The following is a 16,236-nucleotide window of genomic DNA, read 5'->3' as shown; positions in this document are numbered from 1 at the left end:
TTGCACCACACACGGCAGAAATATCTTTGATAGCTCACAGTAGCATGGCAAAGAATCAGAAACTAGAACTAATGGGCAGGAAGTCAGTTTACATCTCCTTCCTTATCTCTTCAGGAGAAATCCAAGGAAGCCATATGTCAGTATCATGTACCTGTGTCGAGTTGTACTGTAAGTGTCTAGCAGGTGACAACTGGCTAATTCCAGATTCCAGTCAAACATTTCCAGAATCTTCTGGCATTCATTTCTTGTCTTCAACCCCAGACAGAATAGCTGCTCAACCTAAAAGGTAAACAATGTGAGATGCAGCAGTTAGACTTCACATAGTCACAGATCGTTTCATATTGCCTAGGCTCAGAGCTGGAGGTGCAACAACTCAGCCTATAATACCGGTGTACTGATCACGAGACAAGGTCTACTTACATCAAGACAACCTGTGTCGTACTGAATCAGTGTGAAAGCATCTGAAGCAGCTCTGAATGCCAGGGACAGAAACAACATCATATAACAGCAAAACCAAACCAAATCACTCACGGCAGGAACACAAATGCTGAGCCGGGCTAGCAGGAATAAACTACTCAAGTTTGCTCTCAAGATTTGCAATGTGGGCTGAATGCTCCGGTACCTGTCTGGCACCTTCCCCAGACTCGTCCACCATATCTTTGGCATTTATTGTCTGTTGATCACGACGGCAGTTTTGTGGACTCTCACAGAGCTCTCTACACTCAGTGCATTAGGCTTTATCAGTTCTTTGGTTAAAGCAAGAATCCCAGTAGAAGCAAAACATCTCGTCAGGGAGGGCAGAAAATATAGCAGGAAGAAGAGAGAGAAGAGGATGAGAATCTTGACATTCACACTGATTCACCCAGTCATTTTCCAATGTGGCCTCCCAATTACTAAATTTACATTGTGCTCTGTAGTGCTCCATGTCATCACCCATATCTTTAATTTGAGTAATTTCTACTTTACAAAGATTAGACATTGAAGCTGCTTTGTAATAGCACAGCTGTCAACGTAGCAGAAAAATATTAGGAGCAAAACCGATTACAACATATATGATGGTGTTTACTTTTTGACGTGCAATACACTATGGCCTGTTACATTTTTAAACCAAAGTCAGCCATGGCTCAACACATCTGTCGACGAAGAAATGAATAAGAAAACAATCTGTGCGGCCACATAAAATTACTTTGCTGAATAGAGTGATGATGGTTTTCAACCTTCCAAAGTGCGAGGGCGAGTTTTGTCCATTTGTAGAAAGTGCTTGTAACAAGAGGAAGCTGGGTTGAGCTGGACTTGGCTGGATGCCTTTGTCTGTGATCCTGCTCACATTAATGGATGTGTGGCTTGATTACAAGTCACCATTCACACAATTCAACCTGCAAAGAAGTCCAGCCACTGATGTCAAACCACGGTCAGCAGATTAAGTAAAACACTCCTCCACAGGGACAGCTCAGCTTGTGCAAATCTGTGTGTGTGAATGCGAACATGGCTGACGACCGGTCCAGTATGGATCATGTTGGATTTTAAAATCTGTATCTAACAAGTTCAGTTCCTCTTCTCCATTATCTTCTCTCACGAGGAGGATCCATTAGTTGTGACACTGAGGGTGCTGGCACTGCAAGAGTTTGATCACGTCTTTCCTTGTTGCCTACTTAGATCCAAATCCATTAGTGATTACAAACCATTCCCAGGCAAGCAAGGACAGCCAGGCCCTACACCTGGAACACTAACCCTTTGACTACTGGAAGCTCTTTGCAGCTTTTCAAACTTGTCCTGGTTTCCAACACCATCAGAAAGTAACGTACGCACCAAAGTACAGAATATTAAATAACCAAATGCACTAAGAGTGAAAGGAAGTAGTTTCAACCTACATATACTCCTCAATACCTACTATATTAAAATGTATTTAGAATTCTACTATCCAAGAGGATGAACACTAACCTCCTCAGTGAGAAAGAAACCAGTTGGAAACTTGCCACATTACATCAACCGACTGGTAAAGCAAGGCTATCTACATTAAGAAAGAAAGACTTGCATTTATATAGCGTCTTTCACAACCTCAGGACGTCTCAAAGCGCTTTACAACCAATGGGAAATAACATAGTTTCTAGGGGTTCAACGCAATTAAAAAGTTCAGGCCTGGTTGGTGTCCCAGCAAGTACTTGAATTGTTAATAGCACTGTCACTGGGATCGACATGCAGGGATAGGAAGGAGTTTGATCGCCACTCAACCCAATGAGAACTGTGCAAAGGTGGAACTATCACATACATCACCCAAGAGGGACCTTTCCTGCCAAAACCCCTCAAATGAAGGGCACTCGGCATAGTGCTTTCTGATGGTTAAAAGCTAGAATTTCTCTTATTTTGCAGTGCCTCCACAGTACTGTTCTCATTTAAGGTTGATGCGATTGAGGTAAAGGATGGATCCAAGCTCACGGTTACCTTGAGGTACTGTACGGCTTTTTGAATGTTCCAGGTGTGGTTCTGAAGCGCGGTCTGACATTCCTCCGTCGTAACGCCATGAACATTTTCCTGAACCTGAACATAGAAACATTTCTGAATGTCTGATTTATTACCACACCACCTCTCTGGTGTAAAGTGTGACTACCTCCATGAAAACCACTGTGTTTCTTGTGGAGCAGCCTGATGGAAAGTGTCCTATGTAGTGCCTGTAGTGATGGTACAATGTCATTTTTAATTGCACACAACATTGGAAACTATTCCACCTTCTATTAAAGTAACTTTATTCCTCCTGTTGCATTTTATGTTCACTTTCATAAAACTTTTAATAACTAAAATATTACATGTGGTATAAACAACATACACAACTCCCACCAATGGTTTATTAAGCCTCCTCACTTGTTAGTAATATTCAAGAATGGTATAAGGTAAGCTATTGCTGGCAGCTATGCATCTTCCACAAATTTGTATGTACAGCCAAATCTCGGTAAACTGGGCACATTTTTACAGGTTACCCACGTACACATAACATGCAACTTACAGTACATACAGCAGGAATAAATTACAGGTGACCTTAATGTAATCTAGAGTGGATGTAAGTTTATTTATTTGGATCCATACTTTGATATGCAGAATGAAACTGCAAATTATGTTAAACCCTTGAGTGTGAACAAGAAGGAAGATGCATCAAAACTAACCAGTTGTGCTCTATTAATATATGGAAGTATGACAGCCCTACCATTATTTTAACAATTACTTAGCTAGGCGTCTGTAACAATTTTCATCCATTGTTAGAATGTTCAGAAAACATGCTGTCCATTTCTGTTACACAAGATACATATATATCAGTTATATAAGCAATTATCTAATGGGATATAGTTCTATGGTGAATCAGGCAGTGTTTTCTAAATTGCACAATTATTAGGCAACAAATGGTACATGAACTCTACAGAGCACGGTATCGCCATGTGTAAGTATTTTACACTTTTGGTACTGTGACACCACATGCTGAATTACAGCCACTAGAGATCACCAAGTAATAGAGCTCCAATGGGTGGTGGAATGTAGATTACATATCATTTGAATTTACTGCACAGGCTCCACGTCAATATGTCCAGTAAGTTCGACCCCCACCCCCACCCCCCCCACCCCCACCCCCCCCACCCCCACCCCCCCACCCCCCCACCCCGTACCCCCTCCAAGGCTGATATATCCTTCCTGATGTGCGGTGCCCAAAACTGAACGCAATACACCAGTTGGGGTCTGAGCAAAGCTCTGTACAACAGAAGCACAACTTCCTCCCCTTGGAGGCCCTTTGAGATAAACACCAACATTTCTGCTGTAATTTCCTGCTCCCATCCACACAACTTACTGTGCCCCCTAATTTAGTGTCATCTGCAAACTTGAATACACAACTCTCTATTCCTTCATCCAAGTCATTGATATATATGGTGAAAAGCTAAGTCTCCAGAACAGATCCCTAGGGAGCACCACTGGTCACACCCCGTCAGAAACTTAACTGGATCAGCCAAACTTAACTGTGGCTACAAGAGCAGGTCAGAGGCTGGGTATTCTGCGGCGAGTGACTCACCTCCTGACTCCCCAAAGCCCTTCCAACATCTACAAGGCACAAGTCAGGAGTGTGATGGAATATTCTCCACTTGCCTGATGTGTGAAGCTCCAACAACACTCGAGAAGCTTGACACCATCCAGGACAAAGCAGCCCGCTTGACTGGCACCCCATCCACCACCCTAAACATTCACTCCCTCCACCACTGGTGCACCGTGGTTGCAGTGTGTGCCATCTACAAGATGCACTGCAGCAACTCGCTAAGGCTTCTTCAGCAACATCTCCCAAACCCGCAACCTCTACCACCTAGAAGGACAAGGGTACACCACCTCCTGCACGTTCCCCTCCAAGTCACACACCATCCTGGCTTGGAAATATATTGCCGTTCCTTCATCATCGCTGGGTCAAAATCCTGGAACCCCCTTCCTGACAGCACTGTGGGAGAACCTTCATCACACGGATTGCAGCGGTTCAAGAAGGCGGCTCACCACCACCATCTCAAGGACAATTCGGGATGGGCAATAAATGCTGGCCTTGCCAGCGACGCCCACATCCCATGAATGAATAAAAAAAATTCAAAGGGCATTCCCTTTATCCCTACTCTCTGTCTACCACTTCCCAGCCAATTACCAACCCATGTCACAAGGTTCCCTCCAATTTCATGCGCTTTCATTTTTGCTAATTATCTCTTGTGCAGTACTTTATCAAATGCCTTCCAGAAATCCATATAGACACCATGCATAGATACTTCCCTGTCCACCATGTTAATGACCTCCTCAAAAAATTAAACTAGATTAGTCTTATGATCTACCCTTCACAAATCCATGCTGACTCTCTTTGATCAGCTGATACTTTTCCAAATTCTCAGTAACTAATGGCGGATTCTAGTAACTTCCCCACAACTGACGTTAGACTGGGCAGTCTATGGTTTCCTGGTTTCTGCCTCCTTCCTTTCCTAATGACATTTGCAATTTTCCAATACGAATGCACAATTCCCAAATCTAAAGCACTTCAGAAAATTATGACTAATGCACTTGCAATTTCCTTGCCTGTTATTTTTAATACCTTAGGATGGAAACTATAAGGACCAGGAGATTTCTCTATCTCAGATCCCATTATTTTCTCATTTTTTATTAACTTATATTAAATCCAATTAAGTTCCTCCCCTTAACTTATTTTTAGGTTCCTTGTACTGCTGGTATTTTGTCCTCTTCCTCTACTGTGAAAATGGATGCAAATTATTCATTTAACAAGTCTGCCATTTCCTTATTATCCATTATAGTATCATCTGCATCTGTTTTAATGGGCCCACATCCCCCCTTACCACTAAATTTCTCTTAACATATTCATAAAAACTTTTACTGTTAGCTTTGATACCCATTGCAACTTTTTTTCATATTCCCTTTTTTGCACCTCTTATGACTTTCTTTGTATCCCTTTGTTGCTTTTCATAGCTCTCCCACTCTGCTGGATTTCTGCTTTTCCTTGTATTTGTGTAACCCTTTTCTTTTAGCTTGATACTGGCTCTTAACTCATTTGTTGACCATGGTTGCTTAACTGCACAATTGGAGCTTTTGATTTTTAGGGGTATGTACTAATTTTGTATAGTACAAAAAACATCTTTGAATACTTCCGACTGTTTGCCTGTAGGTTTAGCTATTAACAGCTCAGCCCAGTTTACTGTCAATTTATTTCTCATCCCTTCAAAAGTCTGCCTTACTTAAATTTGGTTTGTGACTCTCACTTCTCCATCTCAAACCAAATATCAAATTCAATGATATTATGGTCACTATTCGCAAGATGTTTCCTTACCATCAGATTGTTAACTAATTCTGGTTCGTTATTCATCACTAAATCTAATATGGTCTTTCTCTCTTGTCAGTTCTAAAACATATTATTCCAGAAACTGTCCTGAATACATTCTAGAAATTCATTGCCTTTACTACTTGGGCTATTCTGCTTCTCCAGGTCTATGTGAAAATTAAAATCTCCCATTACAATCACATTGTTTCTGCTACATGCTTCTCTGATCTCAGTATTTATATATCCCCCCACTTCATCACTAATGTCAAGAGTAAACAACTCCCACCAGAGTCTTGCAGCCTTTACTGTTCCTTAGTTCTACCCATGCTGTTGCCACTGCCTGTTCATCCTTACCAAAGTCCTTTCTTTCCACTGCTGTGATTGCTCCCCCCCCTTCCTTTTCCAATTTCCCTCTCCTTTCCAAAGATCCTATAGCCTGGAATATTTATCTCGCAATCATGCCCAGCATGTAGCCAGATCATTGTAATGGCTACTACAACATATCCTTTAAGCTGAATTTGTGCTTCTAACTCATTTGTTTTATTTCTTATGCTTCTTGTATTCGTGTACAGAACTCTTGTTTTGGTAACTGTTCCCACCCTGCCCATATGCGCTGATGGTGTATTTCTTATGCTTTTTGACCTATCACACTTTTGGTTGTTGATGCTCTGTGCACTGCTACACGGGCAACTTAATGGGGCAGAAATTGCTTGCAAAATAACGGTGAGTTCAACAGCGCTCACAGTTGTTAGTGGCGAAATGACAGCTTTGAATTGAAGGTTTATCACTGGCTGCAATCAGTGAAATCATTGAAAAAGTGCCAACTTGCTCATCTACCGAGCTGTAAAGTAATCAATATCGCCACAAAACAGGTACGCTTAAAAATACCAGGTCGAAACTAAGTTTTAACAGCGCGGTAAGTCTTGATGACTGCCAAACAACTAAAAACTAACTCTCAAAAATGTCGAGTCTCATTATTCCTTATTTTAATAGCTTTTGGTCAATAAAAAAAAATTAAATTAAAAAATTAAGTTTCTTTTTTTTTACTTTTCCCTTCTGTCTCTTTTATTCAATTATTTCTTACCCTCTTCTTTTTTTGTTGTCTATAACTGTTTTTTACAATGATTTTAATGTTGTATCTTTCACTTCCTGGTTTTAACGATGGAAGCCTGCAGACAGAGTGAACGCAGCATGTCAAAAATGCTGCAATCTGATTGGTCAAGGGGAAAGCTCGCTCTTCCTTACTTCTCCCAGGGTCCTACCTTCGTCTGAACTGACACTGGGATCTTCTCTGCTTCCTATTCAAGGAAGTATCAGGAGTGAGATTAGAAAATATTTCTACACACAAAGGGTGGTAGAAGTTTGGAACTCTCTTCCGCAAGCGGCAATTGATACTAGCTCAATTGCTAAATTTAAATGTGAGATAGATAGCTTTTTGGCAACCAAAGGTATTAAGGGATATGGGCCAAAGGCAGGTATATGGAGCTAGATCACAGATCAGCCATGATCTTATCAAATGGCGGAGCAGGCACGAGGGGCTGAATGGCCTACTCCTATTCCTATGTTTCTAAAAAACCGTGTTAAGTTAGTGGCTTAGTATAAATCAATGGAGCGGCGAGCACGGTTGGTTCACCGCTCAGAGCAATTTTTGCCTCAATATGTTTCTATTTTTCATCACTCCTGCTTTATTTTTAACAGGTATTTATTTATTACATCCCCACAACTCAAACTGCCCCTCTTTAAATTGGACAATCAGTTAAATTGGGCATAGAGTGCTACCCATTTGCCATTACCTTTACTGTCAATTACAAAGTCGCTGCTTACAGCATGTTAAGCGCACCGGCTATTTCTAGTAGAAGTAGGCATCCAGTGAGTGGTTCACACCTGGTTACGGTGCAATCAACAATTATACTTCTCTGTTATGGAGCCACACAGGGAATTCAGCTGAAGAGAAGCTGGGCAAAGTTGATCTCTGTGGACTGCATCAGTATGGATGCGCAGAAGAGGAGTTCACAGGTCTTTGTTGTGTCCCCTCAGTGTGAGAATCACGCAGAACATTACACGGTGCACAATGCACCAGAGACAGGTATGAGCGAGTCAGAATTATAAGCTGAGTTCCAGCTGGGGTGAGGGAGGGAAGGGGGAGAAATAATGTCATTCCTTAATGTCAAGTACTCCACATGATGGCCTAACTCAAAATTGCTATGATTCATTGTGTATATAACTGGCACATCCAAATGCCAATCTGCACAGGTTTACACTAGCCTGAGACCAACAAATATAGCAGATTGTAGTAGCATCTTGATAGTTATGCTATCAGACTTGTTCAGAGCTTATAATTAATTAGACAATAATGGACGATTGTGTCCCAATCTGAATTTAGATGTGTTTTCCCAATCTGAATTTAGGTTGCATTATCAAACTTGGATGACATCAGTTTCAGCTTTCTCTTAATTTTCCAAGTACATTAAATCCAAATCCACATCTGAAGTCAATATTTTCTTCAAAAAACACAAAAGTGGACCGTTTACACAGTTCCCGTCTCATCAGTACATTACAAAACATATTATCAACATGTACTTAATTGAGCTCGACTGCCTTTTTATCAATACCACGCATCATAATACAGTCAATGTCCAATTACAACACACTGTCAGCTACCATGCACTGCCTTGTAATTCAGACAGTTACTTTTTAGATGCTATAAACAGACTCCTGTATCATTATTGCAGAAAAATAATTGTTTTAATTCACATCTCTGCTCCAACAATCACCCAATGTTCTCACAAACTTGATCCCATGATAGAAGAACCTCCTACTGCTGAACCAGCAACAATTTACATAAACAACCCTTTCACTGCATATATTGCATATGTAACTGATCCTACAAGAGGGCAAGCAACCTTGGACCTGGTCCTGTGTAATGAGCCAGGATTAATTAATAATGTCCTAGTTAAGGATCCCCTTGGAATGAGTGACCATAACATGGTTACATTCCATATCCAATTAGAGGGTGAGAAGGTTGGTTCTCAAACAAGCGTACTGAGCTTGAATAAAGGAGACTATGATGGTATGAGAGCGGAATTGCTTAAAGTGGACTGGGAAAATAGATTAAAGGGTAAGTCGGTACATGAGCAGTGGTATTCATTTAAGGAGTTATTTTACAACTTTCAAAAAATATATATTTCACTGAGGAAAAAAGGGTGTAAAAGAAATGACAGCCATCCGTGGCTAAGTAAAGAAATTAAGGATAGTATCCGACTAAAAACAAGGACATATAAGGTAGCCAAACTTAGTGGGAGGATAGAAGATTGGGAAGTCTTCAAAAGACAGCAAAAAGTAACTAAAGGATTGATTAAGAAAGGGAAGGATAGATTATGAAAATAAATTAGCAAAAAATATAAAAACAGATAGCAAGAGTTTCCACAGTTATATAAAAAGAAAAAGGGTGGCTAAGGCAAATGTAGGTCCGTTAGAGGATGAGACCGGGAAATTAATGGTGGGAAACATGGAGATGGCAAAAATGCTGAACAAATATTTTGTTTCAGTCTTTACGGTAGAGGACACTAAGAATATCCCAACACTGGACAAACAGGGGGCTCTTGTGGGGGAGGAGCTAAATACAATTAAAATCACTAAGGAATTGGTACTCAGTAAATTAATGGGACTCAAGGCGGATAAATCCCCTGGACCTGATGGCTTCCATCCTAGGGTCTTGAGGGAAGTGGCAGTAGGGATTGTGGATGCTTTGGTAATAATTTTCCAAAATTCTCTGGACTCTGCAAAGGTCCCAGCAGATTGGAAAACTGCTAATGTAACACCCTTATTTAAAAAGGGTAGTAGGCAGAAGGCTGGAAATTATAGACCAGTTAGCCTAACATCTGTGGTGGGTAAAATTTTGGAGTCTATTATTAAGGAGACAGTAGAGGAACATTTGGATAAACATAATTTAATAGGACAAAGTCAGCATGGCTTTACGAAGGGGAAGTCATGTCTGACAAATTTGCTTGAGTTCTTTGAGGACATAACGTACAGGGTGGATAAAGGGGAACCAGTGGACATAGTGTATTTAGACTTCCAGAAGGCATTCGACAAGGTGCCACATAAAAGATTATTGCTCAAGATAAAGAATCACTGGATTGGGGGTAATATTCTGGCATGGGTGGAGGATTGGTTATCTAACAGGAAGCAGAGAGTTGGGATAAATGGTTCATTCTCGGACTGGCAACCAGTAGCCAGTGGTGTTCCGCAGGGGTCGGTGCTGGGTCCCCAACTCTTTACAATCTATATGAACGATTTGGAGGAGGGGACCGAGTGTAACATATCAAAGTTTGCAGATGATACAAAGATGGGAGGGAAAGTAGAGAGTGAGGAGGACATAAAAAAACTACAAGGGGATATAGACAGGCTGGGTGAGTGGGCAAGAGACTGGAAAGTACTGCAGTACAAAGGGATCTGGGGGTCCTAGTGCAAGAAAATCAAAAGTTAGTATGCAGGTGATCAAGAAGGCCAACGGAATGTTGGCTTTTATTGCTAGGGGGATAGAATATAAAAACAGGGAGGTATTGCTGCAGTTATATAGGGTATTGGTGAGACCGCACCTGGAATACTGCATACAGTTTTGGTCTCCATACTTAAGAAGACATACTTGCTCTCGAGGCAGTACAAAGAAGGTTCACTCGGTTAATCCCGGGGATGAGGGGGCGGACATATGAGGAGAGGTTGAATGGATTGGGACTCTACTCATTGAAGTTCAGAAGAACGAGAGGCGATCTTATTGAAACATATAAGATTGTGAAGGGGCTTGATCGGGTGGATGCGGTAAGGATGTTCCCAAGGATGGGTGAAACTAGAACGAGGGGGCATAATCTTAGAATAAGGGGCTGCTCTTTCAAAACTGAGATGAGGAGAAACTTCTTCACTCAGAGGGTGGTAGGTCTGTGGAATTTGCTGCCCCAGGAAGCTGTGGAACTTACATCATTAAATAAATTTAAAAGAGAAATAGACAGTTTCCTAGAAGTAAAGGGAATTAGGGGTTACGGGGAGCGGGCAGGAAATTGGACATGAATTTAGATTTGAGGTTAGGATCAGGTCAGCCATGATCTTATTGAATGGCGGAGCAGGCTCGAGGGGCCGATTGGCCTACTCCTGCTCCTATTTCTTATGTTCTTATGTGCCACTTGCCATTAATTGGTGCCTTACATATATAGCACCAAATGTAACTGGAGTTTCAAGAGAATACAAGGCAATGCAAACTAAGTTGTAAAAACATTTTTTTTTAAAAAGACAACTCTTGTTTGCGACTAAATTGGATTTATCTGTTAGGAACTCTTCATAGTAAACTTCTGTTGTGTAATTCCTTACAAACTTTTTAGCGTATGGAATATTTTGTGTACTGTTGATTTTTTGACTGAAACATAAATAGGAGCAAGAGTAGGCCATTCGGCCCTTCGGGCCTGCTCCGCCATTCACAATTATCATGGCTGATCGTCTAACTCAGTACCCTGTTCCCGCTTTTTCCCCATATCCCTTGATCCCTTTAGTGTTAAGAAATATATCTATCTCCTTCTTGAATACATCTAATGACTTGGCCTCCACTGCCTTCTTTGGTAGAGAATTCCACAGGTTCACCATCCTCTGAATGAAGAAATTTCTTCTCATCTTGGTTCTAAATGGCATACCCCGTATCCTGAGACTGTGCCCCCTGGTTCTGGACTCCTCAGCCATCGGGAACATCCTCCCTGCGTCTAGTCTGTCTAGTCTTGTTAGAATTTTATATGTTTCGATGAGATCACCTCTCATTCTTCTAAACTCTAGTGAATATAGGCCTAGTCGACCCAATCTCTCCTCATACGTCAGTCCTGCCATCCCAGGAATCAGTCTGGTAAACCTTTGTTGCACTCCCTCCATGGCAAGGACATCCTTCCTCAGATAAGGAGTCCAAAACTGCACACAATACTCCAGATGTGGTCTCAACAAGGCCCTGTAAATCTGCAGTAGGACATCCCTGCTCCTGTACTCAAATCCTCTTGCAATAAAGGCCAACATACCATTCACCTTCCTAACTGCTTGCTGCACCTGAATGCTCGCTTTCAGGTGTACAAGGACACCCAGGTTTCGTTACACCTCCCCTTTTCCCAATCTATCACCATTCAGATAATAATCTGCCTTTCTGTTTTTACAACCAAAGTGGATAACCTCACATTTATCCACGTTATACTGCATCTGCCATGTTCTTACCCACTCACCCAACTTGTCTAAATCACATTGGAGCCTCTTTGCATCCTCCTCACAGCTCACATTCCACCCCAGCTTTGTGTCGTCTGCAAACTTGGAAATGTTACATTCCATTCCCTCATCCAAATCATTAATATATATTGTGAATAGCTGGGGCCCAAGCACTGATCCCCACGGTACCCCACTAGTCACTGCCTGCCACCCGGAAAAAGACCTGTTTATTCCTACTCTCTGTTTCCTGTCTGTCAACCAATTCTCAATCCATGCCAGTATATTCCCCCCAATCCCATGTGCTTTAATTTTGCACACTAACCTCTTGTGTGGGACCTTATCAAAAGCCTTCTGAAAATCCAAATACACCACATCCACTGGTTCTCCCCTATCTATTCTACTAGTTACATCCTGAAAAAACTCCAGTACATTTGTTAAGCATGATTTCCCTGTCATAAACCCATGCTGACTTTGTCCAATCCCGTTAATGCCTTCCAAGTGTTCTGATATCACATCTTTTATAATAGACTCTAGCATTTTCCCCACTACTGATGTTAGGCTAACTGGTCTGTAATTCCCTGTTTTTTCTCTCCCTTCTATTTTAAATAGTGGGGTTACATTTGCCATCCTCCAATCTGTAGGAACTGTTCCAGAGTCTATAGAATTTTGGAAGATGATCACCAATGCATCCACTATTTCCAGGGCCATTTCCTTTCGTACTCTGGGATGTAGATTATCAGGTCCTAGGGATTTGTCAGCCTTTAGCCCCATTAATTTCCCTAGCACTATTTTTTTTTTTACTTATACTGGTTTTCTTCAGTTCCTCCCTCTCACTAGACCCTTGGTTCCCTAACATTTCTGGGAGGTTATTTGTGTCCTCCTTTGTGAAGACAGAACCAAAGTATGTGTTTAATTGTTCTGCCATTTCTTTGTTCCCCATTATAATTTCCCCCATTTCTGACGGTAAGGGACCGAACATTTGTCTTCACTAATCTTTTTCTCTTGACACATTCAAAGAAGCTTTTACAGTCAGTTTTTATGTTCCCTGCTAGTTTACTCTCATATTCTATTTTTCTGCTCTTAATCAATCTCTTTGTCCTCCTTTGCTGAATTCTGAACTGCTCCCAATTCTCAGGCTTGCCGCTTTTTCTGGCAATTTTATATGCCTCCTCTTTGGATCTAATATTACCCCTAATTTCTTTTGTAAGCCACGGTTGAGCCACCTTTCCTGTTTTATTTTTGTGCCAGACAGGAATGAATAATTGTTGTAATTCCTGCACACGTTCTTTAAATATTAGCCACTGCCTATCCACCGTCATCCCTTTTAGTAAAGTTCCCCAATCTATCATAGCCAACTCGCACCTCATACTTTCGTAATTTCCTTTATTTAGATTCAGGACCCTAGTTTCGGATTCAACTACTTCACTCTCAATCTTAATGAGGAATTCGATCATGTTATGGTCGCTCTTCCCTAAGGGACTCCGCACAACAAGATTGTTAATTAATCCTTTCTCATTGCACTATACCCAGTCTAGGATCACCTGTTCTCTAGTTGGTTCCTCAACATATTGGTCTAGAAAACCATCACGTACACACTCCAGGAATTCCTCCCCCACAGTATTATTGCTAATTTGGTTTGACCAATGTAGATGTATATTAAAGTCACCCATGATTATAGTTGTACCCTACTTGCATGCGTCTCTAATTTCCTGTTTAATGCCCTCCCCTACATCTCCACTACTGTTGGGGGCCTATAGACAACCCCCACCAACGTTTTCTGCCCCTTGGTGTTTCTTAGCTCCACCCATACAGATTCCACATCGTGATTTTCCGAGCCAATATCCTTCCTCACTATTGCATTGATTTCCTCCTTTAATAGCCACGCTAACATTTTGACAATCTATCAAAATACATGCTGTGCAGTTTACACAGGAGATGATAAGTTTTAATTAGTACTGGAAATAGAAAAAAGTGCAATTGGCCAAAAAAACCTGATGGATCAACACAATGAAAGAAAGAAATACTTGCATTTATATAGAACCTGTCATGGTCTCGTGATGTCCGAAAGTGCTTTACAGCCAATTAAGTACTTTTAAAGTGTAATCACTGTTGTAGTGTAGGAAATACAGCAGCCAATTTGCACACAACAAGGTCCCACAAACAGCAATGCGATAATGACCAGATCATTTTTTTTTAGTGATGTTGGTTGAGGGATAAATATTGGCCAGGACATCGGTGAGAATTCTCCTCCTCTTCTTCGAAATAGTGCCTTGGGATCTTTTACGTCCGCCTGGGAGAGCAGATGGGGCCTCGGTTTAACGTCTCATTCAAAAGACAGCTCCTCCAACAATGCAGCACTCCCTCAGTAATGCACTGTAGTGTCAGCCTAGATTTTGTGCTCAAGTCTCTGGAGTGAGACTTGAACCCACAACCTTCTGACTCAGAGGGGAGAGCGCTACCACTGAGTCACGACAAAACTGGGCTAGAGGTAGAAAACAATTTGGAATTTCCAGTCACTTAACAGGTACTAAAAGAAGTGGAGCTGACTTTAGTATCAATTTATACTACTAATAAATTCTAAAAACATGCTCTGAAAACTGAAGTGACACTTTAGTCAAAGAACACCAGTACATAGGGTCGGGCTGGGAGCGGGATGGGTTTGAATTGTATCTGAGGAGGTGCTCAGAGATCTGTAGAATAAGTTGGATAAAATATATAAGTGGACAGAACAATGGCAGATGAAATTTATTACAGGCAAATGTAGAGTCTTGCACATAGCAAGCAAAAGTGGGCAACGTAATTACTCCACAAATGGTGTTGAGATAGCTCAGAGTGAAGTTGAAAGAGATCTACTAGGTTCAACATTAATCTGGCCAATCACTGTGGAGAAGCAATCAACAAACCAACCAGAATGCTGAATAATAATGCCAGAACAGTACAGTACAAGTTGGAGTCTATCATACTTAAAATTATCAATGTTCTAGTCAAACCACACCTTGAGCAGTATCTTGTTCTGGTTTATGAGTCAAGCGAGGCAGTCCATTGCTGGAGGTGTGCAAACAGCCTCAAGACTGATTCCTAACATCAAGGGACTGAATTATGAGGAAAGGCTGGAGCAACTGTAACTATTTAGCTTTGAAAGAAAATGAATGTAAGGGGATTTTTTGGTCAGTCAGTCAGTGTCTGACACATGTGGAGACCCATCGCTATGTTTAAGTGTCTCCAAATCTACACTGGTAGAGTTTCTGTTTGCTTGATATGAAGTGCACACTCTCTCTCCGTAGGGATACATCCCGCTTACCCAAGTCCAGAGAGCTTAGACACAGGTTAGCAGAGCCAAGTGTGTGCAGAGATACTGCCAGAGTTAACCAACTATAACTAAGCAATCACCAGCACACAGCTCAGCACTTGTAAACTTCCCATTGCTTGTCTAGCCAGAGTTAAGAATTTATTAGCACAGCTGGCTGGAGCCGAGGAGATAATCCCAGCTCCCGTGATCGATTTACCCCTCCAGATTCCATTAGTGAGCCAGCTCGGTTGGTCAATCATTAATGGTACCCTGGAGTATCGCCTGGCTCAATATTATGCAGTCTGCAGCAGGGTTGATTCTGAACAGTCACTGCCAGGAGTCTCATCTTGGAGCCACCTCAAAACCAAAGAAGCCGTGCTGATCTCTGCACAACCGCTCCAGGAGGGCCGTTAATAGTAGGTCATTAAACAACTGATCAGTGCAGATTTGGGTCCTTGCTAGGGAGACAGCAGGTGCCAGGAGCGTCTCATGAGCTATTTGGCAAGCAGTGCAACTCACCATAACTTGTGTGGGGGCCTTGTCACTGTCCTCCTGATCACAGTATAGGGTATGGTGTTTGTATGTACACTATACTCCATCAAACAGTGATCAGTTGGAAGTGTGACGTGTGGCCGGCTACAGCTCAGCAGGACTTCCACATCCCCGGCCTTGCTGTGTTTTCCCTGTGTTACTGTGTTTTCGCGTAAATATTGGGGCCTATGTCACTGTGTAAACTTCCATTATAACAAGAGCTATCAATCAAAATGATGAGCTTTTGTAGGCATATGGGGGAGGGGCCATGGTCCGGAGGTTTTAGCATCAAAATGTGTCTTAGTAGCAGTTGATGGCAGAAAGTAATTTCCATGACACTAATATACAATGCATT

At 41.7% G+C, this 16,236-nt stretch overlaps 1 protein-coding gene across 6 annotated transcripts in view; it reads right to left on the bottom strand.

Annotated features, from left to right (window-relative positions):
- tnk2b (tyrosine kinase, non-receptor, 2b) overlaps positions 1-16,236 on the bottom strand; it is a 195,535-nt gene that overhangs the window by 5,024 nt on the left and 174,275 nt on the right. For 4 of the 6 annotated variants that reach the window (XM_067995162.1, XM_067995157.1, XM_067995159.1 and 1 more), the window contains 2 exons: positions 2,443-2,538; positions 152-279 (listed from right to left, as the gene is read on the bottom strand). In XM_067995162.1, the coding sequence (XP_067851263.1) occupies positions 152-279; positions 2,443-2,538 (224 nt within the window). Of the gene's footprint in view, positions 1-151; positions 280-1,941; positions 2,012-2,442; positions 2,539-16,236 lie in introns of those variants that run through there. The other 2 variants (XM_067995158.1, XM_067995160.1) reach the window with 2 other exon arrangements.

Source organism: Heptranchias perlo, chromosome 13, assembly GCF_035084215.1.
Source record: "Heptranchias perlo isolate sHepPer1 chromosome 13, sHepPer1.hap1, whole genome shotgun sequence".
NCBI classification, from domain to species: domain Eukaryota; kingdom Metazoa; phylum Chordata; class Chondrichthyes; order Hexanchiformes; family Hexanchidae; genus Heptranchias; species Heptranchias perlo.
The sequence above is the reverse complement of the archived record's forward strand: the minus strand, read 5'-3'. Positions and strand labels throughout refer to the sequence as shown.